General features: G+C 41.2%; 1 protein-coding gene across 1 annotated transcript in view; it reads right to left on the reverse strand.

Moving 5' to 3' along the window:
- Positions 1–3623: 3623 nt before the first annotated feature.
- LOC123747687 (leukocyte elastase inhibitor-like) overlaps positions 3624–17404 on the reverse strand; it is a 92849-nt gene continuing 79068 nt past the window's right edge. Inside the window, exon 6 of the mRNA XM_069323552.1 lies at positions 3624–4977. Within this exon, the coding sequence (XP_069179653.1) occupies positions 4705–4977 (273 nt within the window). The 3' untranslated portion in view covers positions 3624–4704. The remainder of the gene's footprint in view (positions 4978–17404) is intronic.

Consider the following 17404-nt stretch of genomic DNA (forward strand, 5'->3'; position numbering starts at 1 on the left):
CCTTTGTATGGATACCTTCACACATAAATATAACCCATCATAATGAGACAGACATTGCAGCCAAATTAGCGTGTAACAAGTTTGAAGTTGAATTAGATCTAGGTATCCCCATCTCTGCTGTCAAAACTGTATTGGTCCAAACATTCAGATCTGATAGGAAAGAACTTACTGACTCCCAACGACCTGAAAGTACTAGTATAAAAAGCTATGATTTGTTCAGATCTGAAACCTACATCTATGGACAGCACAAAACGTCCACTAGACTGTGCGACACAGTGGTTGCAAGGATCAGGTTGGGTTACCGTTACCTGTGGCAGGTGGCTGCAGGTGACGGGTCTCCCAATCCTGAGCACTCCAGTTGCAAACTCTGTGAGCAGGAACTACGGCATGATCTCCCGCACTACATCACTGAATGCCCAGTTATTAGACCTTTCAGACCAGTTGGCATGAGGTACCTGGAGCTTTGCAATTACTTTATTCACTCTCGTATTCTTGAAGATATCCTCACAGTATACCCAAAATTTGCCAGTGCAGGCTATTAAACACATGGCCCTGTATGACTAACCATCCTGCGAGATGGGGACTTGTATTACCACTGCTACCTTATTCAATCTTGTGTTGTTGATATCCTCAAAATGCATCCGGAGTCTGCCAGTGCAGACCGCCTATCACATGTCTCTGTATGACTAACCATCCTGTGTGATGGGGATTTTATAGCATCACCTAGTTAGCTTTTTTTTTTGACACACTGTACTCCACTTCATATAGTCTAGGGTAGCTGCACTAATGCAGATGTACCTCATAACTTAATAAAAAAAAAAAAAAAAAAAAAAACTCTTTCAACTCATACAGCTACTTACCCAAAAAGATTAACCCTTTCCACACACTTTACATCCCCAAAGCTCTGGGGACCACCCGAAAACACCCCTTCCCCACGCCAGAAACAATGCCCGGCGCCAGAAGCGATGCTATCATCCCCACCTGGAACACCTGTTGAGACCCTGTCGCAATAGCTGTTCCAGGTGGACTGCATCGTTTCTGGCACCAATCCCCCAACTGTGTTCATTAGTGTTTTATCACTGTCAATCTTCCTTTATTGTTGTTGTTGATTCTCACAGTGCCCCTCATGGCTTTGGAGTCCTTTAATCCTGTCCATCCTGTAGTCGTCGAAATTCCACATTGGCTCTTCGTTATCTCCAGCAGGTTTAAGACTGGAGTTTTGCTAGGTTCCCAGCCATATTGGTGTCCTTAAATGAGCGTGTGGATGCTGCCACTAAGGAAGCTATCCACAATTGTCCCATCTCCCGTAAAGGTGCTCCTTAATCTGACTTCTACCCAGTTATTTACTTCTCAATCCTTGCCCGTTGGCAGGGTCGTTGGTCTTCTGTTACTGGTAACAAACTGCGTTTTCTTAAGGGTAGTGTGTCCCCATGGCCTTCCTCCTACCTCCGTAACCGGGGGTGGAAAATGGCTCCAGCACGGTTACGTTTGGCTATACACGTTTAACTCACGGACACTTAATGGAGCGCCGCCCTGCTCCTTATTGTCCAAACCACATTGTCCCTCTTACGGTCGTGCATATCCTAGTTGAATGTCTTGTCCTCCTAGACGTGCTTTCGTCTTGCTTCCCAACTATACCTCGTCGTCACCTGTCCCTAGATAGCATCCTTATTTAATCAGATACATTTGTTATCATTCGCCCTATGCCCTTTTTTTCTTGTATTGGCATCCTAAGTAATATTTAGCGCCTTTTGAATATCCAGATCATTTGATGATGCTACATAGTCTCCCGGGCTAGTTGCCATCTTTCGATAATTACATACTGAAATAAATTGCGTATTTCTAAATATCCATTAGAAATATTCAATAAATATTTCCAGAATCAGTGAATAATATTGCATATTTCTAAATAAAAATAAAAATAATTGATTTGAATTGATTATTTTCAAAATATTTACAGAGATAGCTGACAGCCAGTGCCAAGAATCGTCTTGGGGGTCTGAATGTGACCCAGGCTCGCTGTTCTCTTCTTAATTATGGCGACCCCGACCAGTCTATATTTATCCCAGACCCCAGACCATTGTCTCTGCCAATTTGGGTGAAGCTGACCCCAAACGTCTGCCCTCACATTTTGACGACAGACAATGTATCTTCAAGTATATATTAGGGTGGTACCCAGCGTTGCCCGGGTCTGTCTGTCTCCCATCTGTCCATATATCTATCTATCCATCTACCTCTACTTAACTATATATATTCATCTATCAATCCATCCATCTATTTCTCAATACATTTATCTATCCATCCAGCATCAATACATCTATTCATCTATCAATGCATTCATCTGTGTATCCATCTAGCTATCGATCTTTCTGTCCGTCTACCTAAAGGCCTATTTACCACCTATCTATCCAACTGTCTGTCCACCCATCTATCCAACTATCTATCCATCCACTTAAAAATCTATCTATTCCTCTATCCATCCTTCTACCAATCTTTTCATCCATATTTATTTATATATAGAGTTCTTTTATTATTGTACAGCCACCAGCACCCATAGCGTTTCGGGCAGGTCCTTAATCTTATGTTCCCTGGAGTACGACCCGCCAAGTCGTTTAACAACCAGGTACCCATTCACTGCTGGGTGAACACAGGCTACAGTTAAGGACTGGCGCCCAGTCAATCCTCCCCGGCCATGATACGAACCCAGGCCAGATCACTCGTCAAGCGCGGGACGAGGGTTTTAACACCGCGCCACGGGGATTTCGATCTATTTATCCATCTATCTACTCATCCATCTATGCATAGCTCTATCAATCTATTCCTCCTTCTGTCCATCCATCTATTTATCTACCTATCCATCTATCTGTCAATCATTCCATCACTTTGTCCTTCTATCCATATATCTAACTATAAATCCATACAGCTATCTGTCCATCCACCTGTGCAGCCATTTATCCTTCAATCTATATATCCCTCTAGCGTTCTATCTATCCTTCTTACTTTCTATCTATCTATCTATCTGTTCATCTATATATTCGTCTATCTATCTATCTATCTATCTCTGTCTCTTTATCTAACTTTAGCTGTGTGTCACTGTCTCTGTCCACCTGTCTGTCTCTTATAAACAATATAACTGTCTAATGTGTGGGAGTTCGAGAGCGAGAGGAGTTCAGTGGTGTGAAATACAAAACAATAATAGTTACTACTTACTGTCCCACAATGCCGTTGCTTGAGAAACCTCTGACTTTGTGTAAGGATCGTGTGTTTTATGCCAGTGCGGCCAAGTTATTGACAGCACAAAATTCTAGTAAATTTCCCTAGATCAGTGAATAATGGTGAATATTACTTTACGATATTTTGGAGGACGAAAGGATATTTTTTTTTTTTAAATAAAGATATGTAGATGTCCGGCAGTGCCCAAACCTATAGTGAAAGTGGAGGTGGCCTTAGCACGCTGTTCTTTTTTTACTTATGCGGCCCCGACCAGCCTATGTTCATCCCTTACGCAAGACCATTCCCTCTGCAAGTTTTAATTTGGGTAACGGTAGCCTCAACCTTGTTACCGCCAACTTTGAACAGACAGACATAATCTCTTATAGTATAGATGAAATAGATACGAACAATAACTTGTGACAATACTTTATTAAACATGAAACTCGAGGACAACAATAAGTGAACGTTTACTAAGATGAACTTCTTCAGCGGTTAACTGTTACACATACGAGTGTTTACTCGAGCTATTGTTTACACTAACTAGTGTTTATCACAGCTAATGTTTACTCTAACTAGTGTTTATCACAGCTAATGTTTACACTAACTAGTGTTTATCACAGCTAATGTTTACACTAACTAGTGTTTATCACAGCAAGTGTTTACACTAACTACAGTTTATCACAGCAAGTGTTTACACAAACTACAGTTTATCACAGCAAGTGTTTACACTAACTAATGTTTGTCACAACTAGGGTTTACACTAACTAGAGTTCACATAAGTGAGTGTTGACACTTGAAAGTGTTGACACAAGTAAGTGTTGTAGTAGAGAGAGGATGTATACATGTGCATATATGTATTATGAGAGAAAGAGGAAGTATACACCTACGAGAGTGTGAATGTGAGTAATATGTGTGAGGCAGGTATATACATGTGTGTGTGTGTATATATGTGTTGTCTATGACTGTTGCTGTGAAGAGACGTCATCCTTCACTTCTTCAAGCAACATTTACACGTCTGAAACTTAAGTTTGCGAGTTGTTCATAATTCCTTGACATCAAAGTTTAGGTCTCTGGTGTTAGGGCTTCCTGTAGACGCCCATGAGCCCATGAAGAGTATGGTGTTAGGGCTTCCTGTAGACGCCCATAAAAAGTATGGTGTTAGGGCTTCCTGTAGACACCCATGAAGAGTATGGTGTTAGGGCTTCCTGTAGACGCCCATGAAGAGTATGGTGTTAGGGCTTGCTGTAGACGCCCATGAAGAGTATGGTGTTAGGGCTTCCTGTAGATGCCCATAAAAAGTATGGTGTTAGGGCTTCCTGTAGACACCCATGAAGAGTATGGTGTTAGGGCTTCCTGTAGACGCCCATGAAGAGTATGGTGTTAGGGCTTCCTGTTGACGCCCATGAAGAGTATGGTGTTAGGGCTTCCTGTAGACGCCCTTGAAGAGTATGGTGTTAGGGCTTCCTGTAGACGCCCATGAAAAGTATGGTGTTAGGGCTTCCTGTAGACGCCCATGAAGAGTATGGCGTTAGTGTGGTTGTCCCTGATGAAGAAGACGAAGGGGCGGTCACACCTGAACACTCTGGGTCCAGGGCCCCGTTCGATCGAGATGACTGTGGCAGCAGCAGCCTCGGAGCCTTCCTCGTTCACCTCCACCACGGCCTTGTGGATGACGGTGTTCACACTCAGGCTGGTGCCCCGAACATAGTTGGTGAGATCACTGCGGCTCGAGAACAGGTCTTCGATCCCCAGAGCTTCTAGGGCCTGTCAGGAAGATAGGAAGCGTGATGAACACTAAGAACATGTCAGACGGGTGGGTGAACACTAAGGACATGTCAGACGGGTGGGTGAACACTAAGAACATGTCAGACGGGTGGGTGAACACTAAGAACATGTCAGACGGGTGGGTGAACACTAAGGACATGTCAGACGGGTGGGTGAACACCAAGAACATGTCAGACGGGTGGGTGAACACTAAGAACATGTCAGAAGGGTGGGTGAAAACTAAGAACATGTCTGGGAGAAAGGTGGGTGAACACTAAGAACATGTCTGAGAGAAAGGTGGGTGAACACGAAGAACATGTCTGTGAGAAAGGTGGGTGAACACGAAGAACATGTCTGTGAGAAAGATGGGTGAACACGAAGAACACGTCTGTGAGAAAGGTGGGTGAACACGAAGAACATGTCTGTAAGAAAGATATGTAGGCCCTTGAATACTAAGAACACGTATGTAAGAAAAATATGTAGGTTCTAAAACACTAAGAACACGTCAGTGAGAAAAATATGTAGGTTCTTGAACACTAAGAACACCTCTGTGAGAAAGGGGGGTGAATACTAAGAACACGTCTGTGAGAAAGGTGGGTGAACATTCAGCATATGTCTGTGAAAAAGATAAGTAGGTTTTTGAACACTAAGAACACGTCTGTGAGGAAAATGAAAATATTGTTGAACACTAAGAACTTGTCTGTGAGGAAGATAAGAAAGTTCTTGAACGCTATGTACTTGTCTGTGTGGAAGATAAGAAGGTTGTTGAACACTAAGAAGATGTCTGTAAGGAAGAACAGAAGGTTGTTGAAAACAAAAAACACGTCTTTGAAGAACATGAGATGATTGTTGAACTCTCAGAAGTGGCTCAAACCAACAGTATGGAGCTGACAACATTTTTCTCTAAGACTAATACAAAACATTTTTAACACAGTGTGTCACCAATCATGGTAGTCTTGTGTCCACTACACCAACAGTATACCACCACAGTCACCAGCCATGGTAGTATTGTGTCCACTACACCAACAGTATACCACCACAGTGTATCACCAGTCATGGTAGTGTTGTGCCCACTACACCAACAGTATACCACCACAGTCACCAGTCATGGTAGTGTTGTGTCCACTACACCAACAGTATACCACCACAGTATATCACCAGTCATGGTAGTGTTATGTCCACTACACCAACAGTATACCACCACAGTATATCACCAGTCATGGTAGTCTTGTGTCCACTACACCAACAGTATACCACCACAGTATATCAACAGTCATGGTAGTGTTATGTCCACTACACCAATAGTATACCACCACAGTCACCAGTCATGGTAGTCTTGTGTCCACTACACCATCAGTATACCACCAGTCACCAATCATGGTAGTGTTGTATCCACTACATCAACTCAGACCCCTCAAACAAACTCAGCAAACTCAGTTTTCTTGATATAAGGGGTCTGAGTTGGTGTAGTCGGTTAAGGCGTACCAGTTATGACAGCTGCGTGAACAGCTGTACTCTCTGGGTTCGAGTCAACTGCTGGGAGCATGTCTATTTGTGTGTATATATATATATATATATATATATATATATATATATATATATATATATATATATATATATATATATATATATATATATATATATATATATATATATATATATATATATATATATATATATATATATATATATATATATATATATATATATATATATATATATTTACATATATATCACTCCTTTTGAAGATGTATTAATATATGAAAGAACTTAAGGAAATTCCTGTTTCAATTTTCCTCCGTTGTCAGACACTGTCACATTTTTAATCGCGTGTTTATTTTCGTGACACACACACACACACTATATATATATATATATATATATATATATATATATATATATATATATATATATATATATATATATATATATATATATATATATATATATGCGAAGAAGCCTGAAAGGTCCCCAGGACTATATGCAACTGAAAACTCACACCCCAGAAGTGACTCGAACCCATACTCCCAGGAGCAACGCAACTGGTATCTACAGGGACGCCTTAATCCACTTGACCATCACGACCGGACAAAAGGAAGTGATAGCCGAAGCTATTTGAACCACTTCCCCGCCGGCACTCGGATGGTAATCTTGGGCATAGCATTTTATCAAATCACCTCATTCTTTGGGGCACACGTGAGGAACACAAATGCGAAGAAGCCTGAATGGTCCCCAGGACTATATGCAACTGAAAACTCACACCCCAGAAGTGACTCGAACCCATACTCCCAGGAGCAACACAACTGGTATCTACAGGGACGCCTTAATCCGCTTGACCATCACGACCGGACAAAAGGAAGTGATAGCCGAAGCTATTTGAACCACTTCCCCGTTGGCACTGGCCTTAATGCCAAAAGCGACTGCCCAGATAGGTACAAGAGGAGTGTTGTTAACGCATATGTCGACCGTGCTCTCAGCCACAGCTCAGAATGGAAGCAAGTCGACGAAGAACTCTGTAGGGTAAGGCAGGTCCTAGTCAACAACGGCTTCTCCAATGGTTTCGTCGAAGACATCATAAGAAGGAAAGTGAAACGCCATGCAACCTCTGAAGAGACAACCAACACAACACCTATACCCCCTATTAGACTATTTTACAGAAACTTCTTTTCCACAGCTCATAAAACGGAGAAAAGTGTCCTGAAAAATATTGTTAATAGAAACGTTATCCCTACAGACAAAAATCAGAGGATAAACTGACGATTTACTATAAAACCAGAAAAACGGCCAGCCTACTCATGAGAAACTCTCCAGACACAAAGCAGAACGCTTTAAAAGAGCCCAACGTCGTCTATGCCTTCAAATGCTCTCTTGGGGACTGTAAGCTCCAAAAAAAAAAACAGTATATAGGCAAGACAACAACATCTCTTTTTAGGCGTTTAACGATGCATAAGCAACAGAGCTCCATTAAGGAACATATAATCTCTTCCCACAACCAAACCATCGCCAGAGAAATCCTAGTAAGCAACACAGAAATCATCGATAGATACAGCGATAGCATGCGGCTTGACGTTTGCGAGGCACTACACATTAAAAAGTCAACACCAGCAATCAACAGCCAATTATTGCACAACTATATTCTACCCACCTCAAGACTCCGCTCCAATATAGAAGCATCAAGAAATATGGACCAATAGGCTTTCTACAATCACTTCCATTCAATACCCATTGTTTCGTGTTCTGTCTTGTGTTGATGAATTTAATACCCTATTAATACCACCTCACCCCATCCACCTCACTCAAATGTATATATAAACAAATCGGAGATGTGTAAGTTCTATTCAGTTGTGTATGTGTAAACTAAAGTCTTTGAAAATGTAATAAGTTTTACGAAACGCGCTCAAGTTTCGCGTCAGACTAGAAATAAAAATGAATTTTGGAGAATTGATTTTTGAATTACCACCAACAGCGAAAAGAAATGTACGAAAGATCGAGAAAATTCGTGTTAAAATTATTAATCTTACTTTTTCGGTCATATTTAATAATATATGTCTACAGGAAAGACTGCTACCAAAATATACTAGTATATATATATGTATATATATATATATATATATGTATATATATATATATATATATATATATATATATATATATATATATATATATATATATATATATGTATATATATATATATATATATATATATATATATATATATATATATATATATTTATATATATATATGTATCTATATATATATATGTATCTATATATATATATATGTATCTATATATATATATATATATATATATATATATATATATATATATATATATATATATATATATATATATATATATATATATATATATATATATATATATATATATATATATATATATATATATATATAGTACATAGGTATGACGTCGACCAAGCTGACGAGGCGTTTGACATGCCATCTTCAATCTGGTGCCCCTAGGTATCACATGAGACAAGCCCATGACATTATTCTAACAAGAGAAATGTTGAACAAGAATACTTGCATAATAGACAAAACCCAAGATTCAAGAAGATTACAAATTCTTGAGGCAATTCACATAAGAATAGAGCGACCTACCATGAACACCCAAATCACGGAACTATTTACTCTACCCACCATGAGAGTAAGGACAAGACAAGAACATATCGATGCCAACACAGAAGACAATGTCCAACATAACAGGCCAATTACACTGGATTAATCTTTGTGTTTAGATAGGAGATGCCTCGTATGGGCCAATAAGCCTTCTGCAGCCCCTATGTTTATCCCTTATGTATCCCCCCATGTTTTCACCTTCATTGTATTATCACCTGACCTAATGCGGGTATAAAATCAACTAGTATTGTAAGATCTGTTCACTTGAGAATGAACCATGGAGGTTCGAAACGTCGTGCAAATTATACAAATAAGTGTAATACACTCTATAGTAAATCACTTCTTTTCTTCACCTTAAAAGTACGAAAATGAGTTTTGGAGAACTCCTATTTCAATTAAGCCCTGATGCTAAGAAAATAGTTAGAGGGATAGAAGCCCTAAACCAGAAAATAATATATATATATATATATATATATATATATATATATATATATATATATGTATATATATATATATGTATATATATATATGTATCTATATATATATATACATATATATATGTATATATATATATATGTATATATATATATATATGTATATATATATATATGTATATATATATATGTATATATATATATGTATATATATATATATATATATATATATATATATATATATATATATATATATATATATATATATATATATATATATATATATATATATATATTTACAATAATGTACATGTGTTTTGATTATCCAACATTATTTCAAATGTGTTTACTATAGGAGCATTCGGGTGTATCAAATACATATACATTGCTACGGTACCTCTAGATACGTTTCCAGTGCTGCCAGATATACGAGCTTTGCTGTACTAGATAGATAACAAACAGAACCTTACGGCGCTGGAAGACAGGAGAGCTCGGGAAGACAAGATCACCAACAGACAAAATTCTCGGGGTGATAGACAGGGTAGACAAGGATGCATAAATTAACATGGGTGGTACACGCTCAAGGGGACACAGGTCGAAACCGAGTACCCAAATGAGGCCCAGAGACATTAGGAAGAACTTTTTCATTGTCAGCGTAGCTAGTAAATGGAATGCACTAGGAAGTGAAGTGGTGGAGGCTGACTCCATACACAGTTTCAAATGCAGATATGATAGAGCCCAGTATGCTCAGGAATCTGTACACCTGTTGATTTACAGTTGAAAGGTGGGACCAAAGAGCCAAAAACTCAAATTTGTACACCCCCTCACCAGGTGAGTACACACACACACACACACACACACACACACACACACACACATACACACACACACACACACACACACACACACACACACACACACACACACACACAACCTTCTAGTCAATGATAAGACTAAACTGGAATAGGTTCAAAGGTTTGCCACCAGACTGGTACCCGAGCTGAGAGGTATGAGCTACGAGGAGAGACTACGGGAATTAAACCTCACTTCGCTGGAAGACAGAAGAGTTAGAGGGGACATGAATACCACATTCAAGATTCTCAAGGGAATTGACAGGGTAGATAAACACAGGCTATTTAACGCAAGGGGCACACGCACTAGGGGACACAGGTGGAAACTGAGCGCCCAAATGAGCCACAGAGATATTAGAAAGAACTTTTTTAGCGTCAGAGTGGTTGACAAATGAAATTCATTAGGAAGTGATGTGGTGGAGGCTGATTTCATACACAGTTTCAAATGTAGATATGATAGAGCTCAATAGGCTCAGCAATCTGTACACCTGTTGATTGACGGTTGAGAGGCGGGACCAAAGAGCCAGAGCTCAACCCCCCCAAACACAACTAGGTGAGTACACACACACATACACACACACACACACACCACACACACATAATGTACACATATGTACACATAAGAAGTTGTACACATAAGAATGTACACATAAGAAATTCCAGGAGGTCTTCACCTTAGAGCAAGGAGAAATCCAGAGATAAGTGTGGGAATAGCTAACCAGGAACCACTGGAAGAGTTTGAGATTACCAGTGGGGAAGTAACGATTTTTTTACTAGAGATGGATGTGACAAAGGCTTTAGGCCCAGATGGAATCTCCCCTTGGATACTAAAGGAAGGAGCAGACACACTGTGCCTTCAACTCTCCATAGTGTAGAACAAATCACTGGCAACAGGGAAACTGCCAGAAATTTGGAAAGCAGCTAATGTAGTCCCGATATACAAGAAAGGGGATAGACAGGAGGCACTGAACTACAGACCAGTGTCCCTAACCTGGATACCATGCATGCTGATGGAGAAGATTGTGTGAAGAAAGCTAGTGGAACATCTGGAGCGAAAGAACTTTGTAACACAGCACCAACATGGGTTCAGGGATGGCAAGTCCTACCTCACAGGGTTAATTGAATTCTACGACCAGGCAACAAAAATCAGGCAAGAAAGAAAGGGGTGGGCAGACTGCATATTTTTGGATTGCCAGAAAGCCTTTGACACAGTGCCACACAAGAGGCTAGTGAAAAAGCTGGAGATGCAGGCTGGAGTGAAAGGGAAGGTACTCCATTGGATAAGGGAGTACCTTCAGAATACCTAAGCAACAGAAGACAACGAGTCACTGTGAGGGGTGAAGTCTAAGATTGGCGAGATGTCACAAGTGGATTCCCGCAAGGGTCAGTCCTTGGACCCATACTGTTTCTGATATATGTAAATGATCTCCCAGAGGGTATAGACTCGTTTCTCTCAATGTTTGCTGACGATGCAAAAATTATGAGGAGAATTGAAACAGAGGATGATAGTAGGAGGCTACAAGATAGCCAACACAGGCTGAATGAATTCTCCAACAAATGGCTGCTAAAGTTTAACCCGAGTAAATGCTAAGTAATGAAACTAGGCGATGGAAACAGGAATCCAGACACAGGATACAGAATAGGAGATAAAATACTTCATGAAACGGACAGAGAGAAAGATCTAGGAGTTGATATCACACCAAACCTGTCCTCTGAAGCCCACATAAAAAGAAATACGTCTGGGGCATATGCGAGGCTGGCTAACTTCAGAACAGCCTTCAGAAACCTGCGTAAGGAATCATTCAGAATCTTGTATACCACATATGTAAGACCAATCCTGGAGTATGCGGCTCCAGCATGGAGCCCGTATGCAGGCGATGAGTCACAATAACGTGGCTAAAGTATGTTGACCAGACCACACACTAGAATGTGAAGGGACGACGACGTTTCGGTCCGTCCTGGACCATTCTCAAGCCGATTGAGAATGGTACAGGACGGACCGATCGTCGTCGTCCTTTCACATTCTAGTGTGTGGTCTGATCAACATGGAGCCCGTACCTTGTCTAGCACAAGACAAAGCTGGAAAAAGTTCTGAGGTATGTCACTAGACTAGTCCCAGAACTAAGAGGCATGAGTTACGAGGAAAGGCTGCGGGAAATGCACCTCACGACACTGGAAGACAGAAGAGTAAGGGAGACATGATCACTACCAACAAAATCCTCAGGGGAATTGACAGGGTAGATAAGGATAAACTGTTTAACACGGGTGGTATTTGAACAAGGGGACACAGGTGGAGACTGAGTACCCAAATGAGCCACAGGGACGTTAGAAAGAACTTTTTCAGAACCAAATCACCTCATTCTTTGGGGCACACGTGAGGAACACAAATGCGAACAAGCCTGAATGGTCGCATTTGTGTTCCTTACGTGTGCCCCACAGAATGAGGTGATTTGGTAAAATGCTATGCCCAAGATTACTATCCGAGTGCCGGCGGTGAGGTGGTTCAAATAGCCTCGGCTATCACCTCATTATGTCCGGTCGTGATGGTCAAGTGGATTAAGGCGTCTTGTACATACCAGTTGCGTTGCTCCTGGGAGTATGGGTTCGAGTCACTTCTGGGGTGTGAGTTTTCAGTTGCATATTGTCCTGGGGACCATTCAGGCTTGTTCGCATTTGTGTTCCTCACGTGTGCCCCAAAGAATGAGGTGATTTGGTAAAATGCTATGCCCAAGATTACTATCCGAGTGCCGGCGGTGGGGTGGTTCAAATAGCCTCGGCTATCACCTCATTATGTCCGGTCGTGATGGTCAAGTGGATTAAGGCGTCTTGTACATACCAGTTGCGTTGCTCCTGGGAGTATGGGTTCGAGTCACTTCTGGGGTGTGAGTTTTCAGTTGCATATTGTCCTGGGGACCATTCAGGCTTGTTCGCATTTGTGTTCCTCACGTGTGCCCCAAAGAATGAGGTGATTTGGTAAAATGCTATGCCCAAGATTACTATCCGAGTGCCGGCGGTGGGGTGGTTCAAATAGCCTCGGCTATCACCTCATTATGTCCGGCCGTGATGGTCAAGTGGATTAAGGCGTCTTGTACATACCAGTTGCGTTGCTCCTGGGAGTATGGGTTCGAGTCACTTCTGGGGTGTGAGTTTTCAGTTGCATATTGTCCTGGGGACCATTCAGGCTTGTTCGCATTTGTGTTCCTCACGTGTGCCCCAAAGAATGAGGTGATTTGGTAAAATGCTATGCCCAAGATTACTATCCGAGTGCCGGCGGTGGGGTGGTTCAAATAGCCTCGGCTATCACCTCATTATGTCCGGCCGTGATGGTCAAGTGGATTAAGGCGTCTTGTACATACCAGTTGCGTTGCTCCTGGGAGTATGGGTTCGAGTCACTTCTGGGGTGTGAGTTTTCAGTTGCATATTGTCCTGGGGACCATTCAGGCTTGTTCGCATTTGTGTTCCTCACGTGTGCCCCAAAGAATGAGGTGATTTGGTAAAATGCTATGCCCAAGATTACTATCCGAGTGCCGGCGGTGGGGTGGTTCAAATAGCCTCGGCTATCACCTCATTATGTCCGGTCGTGATGGTCAAGTGGATTAAGGCGTCTTGTACATACGAGTTGCGTTGCTCCTGGGAGTATGGGTTCGAGTCACTTCTGGGGTGTGAGTTTTCAGTTGCATATTGTCCTGGGGACCATTCAGGCTTGTTCGCATTTGTGTTCCTCACGTGTGCCCCAAAGAAGGAGGTGATTTGGTAAAATGCTATGCCCAAGATTACTATCCGAGTGCCGGCGGTGGGGTGGTTCAAATAGCCTCGGCTATCACCTCATTATGTCCGGTCGTGATGGTCAAGTGGATTAAGGCGTCTTGTACATACCAGTTGCGTTGCTCCTGGGAGTATGGGTTCGAGTCACTTCTGGGGTGTGAGTTTTCAGTTATATATATATATATGTCGTACCTAGTAGCCAGAACGCACTTCTCAGCCTTCTATGCAAGGCCCGATTTGCCTAATAAGCCAAGTTTTCATGAATTAATTGTTTTTCGACTACCTAACCTACCTAACCTAACCTAACCTAACTTTTTCGGCTACCTAACCTAACCTAACCTATAGAGATAGGTTAGGTTAGGTTAGGTAGGGTTGGTTAGGTTCGGTCATATATCTACGTTAATTTCAACTCCAATAAAAAAAAATTGATCTCATACATAATGAAATGGGTAGCTTTATCATTTCATTAGAAAAAAATTAGAGCAAATATATTAATTCAGAAAATCTTGGCTTATTAGGCAAATCGGGCCTTGCATAGTAGGCTGAGAAGTGCGTTCTGGCTACTAGGTACGACATAGTTTTGGTACGTCTAGGTACGACTTTTGTGAAGGGCAGAAAAGAAGGTCACTACCAAAGATACCTTACAAGCAGAACTTATTGCGGAAGGAGGAAAGAATCGAGGCAATTACAGAAGCACCACACTGTCCCCCGAGCTCAAAGGGGCAGACAAAAGCCTTCGTGAGAACAAGGAGATAGTTGTCAGGAGAGGTGACAAGTCGCCAATATATGTCATTCATAAAAAAGACGAATATTTGGCGAAAATGAACCTCATACTATCTGACCAAACTAAATTCCAAAGGGTAGCGAAGGACACTACAGCCGAATTGAAAGCAAAGGTCAACAAACTAATCGAAACTGTGAACGCCAAGAAATCAGGACTCCACCTGCCAAAGATTATTGGGGAATATAAACCTGGATATGCGTATGGAAATGTCAAGACACACAAGCCTGGAAACCCACTTCGGCCAATCATTAGCCAGATACCCACACCCACATACAGACTATCGAAGCGACTCAATTGCCTGCTGACTCCTTATGTCCCTTGCGCCTTCAGCCTGAAGTCGCCAAAGGAATTTGTTGACTTACTGCGGGGCACACGGGCCACAGGAATTAGAGCCTCGTTGGACGTAGAATCGCTGTTCACCAACATACCAGTGGACGAGACAATCGGGATGATAGCCGACAGAGTGTATCGTGTCCAGCCTGTACTCCTCTTGACATACCAGAAAATATCCTAAGGAAACTACTCCAAGCTTGTACTAAAGAGGCACCCTTCTTGAGCCCGGATGGGCACATGTATAAGCAAGTAGATGGGGTCTCCATGGGTTCTCCCCTAGGTGTCCTATTCGCAAACTTCTACATGGGTACCATCGAGCAAAAAGTCTTAGTCGACATGAACTTGAAACCGGCCATATACTGCAGGTATGTTGACGACATTTTTACACAGGTACCTGATGTCAGCCATCTGCAGGAGCTGAAGGAGGCATTTGAGCGGAGTTCCGTGCTGCGTTTCACTTACGATATGGAAAAGGATGGGAAGCTGCCCTTTCTAGATGTAACAGTCATGGAAAAGAGCGGAGGTTTCCACACTGCAGTCTACACTAAGGAAACGAACATAGGAATTTGCCTTAATGCCAAAAGCGACTGCCCAGATAGGTACAAGAGGAGTGTTGTTAACGCATATGTCGACCGTGCTCTCAGCCACAGCTCAGAATGGAAGCAAGTCGACGAAGAACTCTGTAGGGTAAGGCAGGTCCTAGTCAACAACGGCTTCTCCAATGGTTTCGTCGAAGACATCATAAGAAGGAAAGTGAAACGCCATGCAACCTCTGAAGAGTCAACCAAAACAACACCTATACCCCCCTATTAGACTATTTTACAGAAACTTCTTTTCCACAGCTCATAAAACGGAGAAAAGGGTCCTGAAAAATATTGTTAATAGAAACGTTATCCCTGCAGACAAAAATCAGAGGATAAACTGACGATTTACTATAAAACCAGAAAAACGGCCAGCCTACTCATGAGAAACTCTCCAGACACAAAGCAGAACGCTTTAAAAGAGACCAACGTCGTCTATGCCTTCAAATGCCCTCTTGGGGACTGTAAGCTCCAAAAAAACCAGTATATAGGCAAGACAACAACATCTCTTTTTAGGCGTTTAACGATGCATAAGCAACAGGGCTCCATTAAGGAACATATAATCTCTTCCCACAACCAAACCATCGCCAGAGAAATCCTAGTAAACTACACAGAAATCATCGATAGATACAGCGATAGCATGCGGCTTGACGTTTGCGAGGCACTACACATTAAAAAGTCAAAACCAGCAATCACCAGCCAATTAATGCACAACTATATTCTACCCACCTCAAGACTCCGCTCCAATATAGAAGCATCAAGAAATATGGACCAATAGGCTTTCTACAATCACTTCCATTCAATACCCATTGTTTCGTGTTCTGTCTTGTGTTGACGAATTTAATACCCTATTAATACAACCTCACCTCATCCACCTCACTCAAATGTAGATGTAAACAAATCGGAGATGTGTAAGTTCTATTCAGTTGTGTATGTGTAAACTAAAGTCTTTGAAAATGTAATAAGTTTTACGAAACGCGCTCAAATTTCGCGTCAGACTAGAAATAAAAATGAATTTTGGAGAATTGATTTTTGAATTACCACCAACAGTGAAAAGAAATGTACGAAAGATCGAGAAAATTCGTGTTAGAATTATTAATCTTACTTTTTCGGTCATATTTAATAATATATGTCTACAGGAAAGACTGCTACCAAAATATACTAGTATATATATATATATATGTATATATATATATATATATATGTATATATATATGTCGTACCTAGTAGCCAGAACGCACTTCTCGGCCTATTATGCAAGGCCCGATTTGCCTAATAAGCCAAGTTTTCCTGAATTAATATATTTTCTCTAAATTTTTTCTTATGAAATGATAAAGCTATCCATTTCATTATGTATGAGGTCAATTTTGTTTTATTGGAGTTAAAATTAACGTAGATATATGACCGAACCTAACCAACCCTACCTAACCTAACCTAACCTATCTTTATAGGTTAGGTTAGGTTAGGTACCCGAAAAAGTTAGGTTAGGTTAGGTTAGGTACCCGAAAAAGTTAGGTTAGGTTAGGTTAGGTAGGTTAGGT

The sequence above is a fragment of the Procambarus clarkii genome, chromosome 13 (assembly GCF_040958095.1).
Source record: "Procambarus clarkii isolate CNS0578487 chromosome 13, FALCON_Pclarkii_2.0, whole genome shotgun sequence".
NCBI classification, from domain to species: domain Eukaryota; kingdom Metazoa; phylum Arthropoda; class Malacostraca; order Decapoda; family Cambaridae; genus Procambarus; species Procambarus clarkii.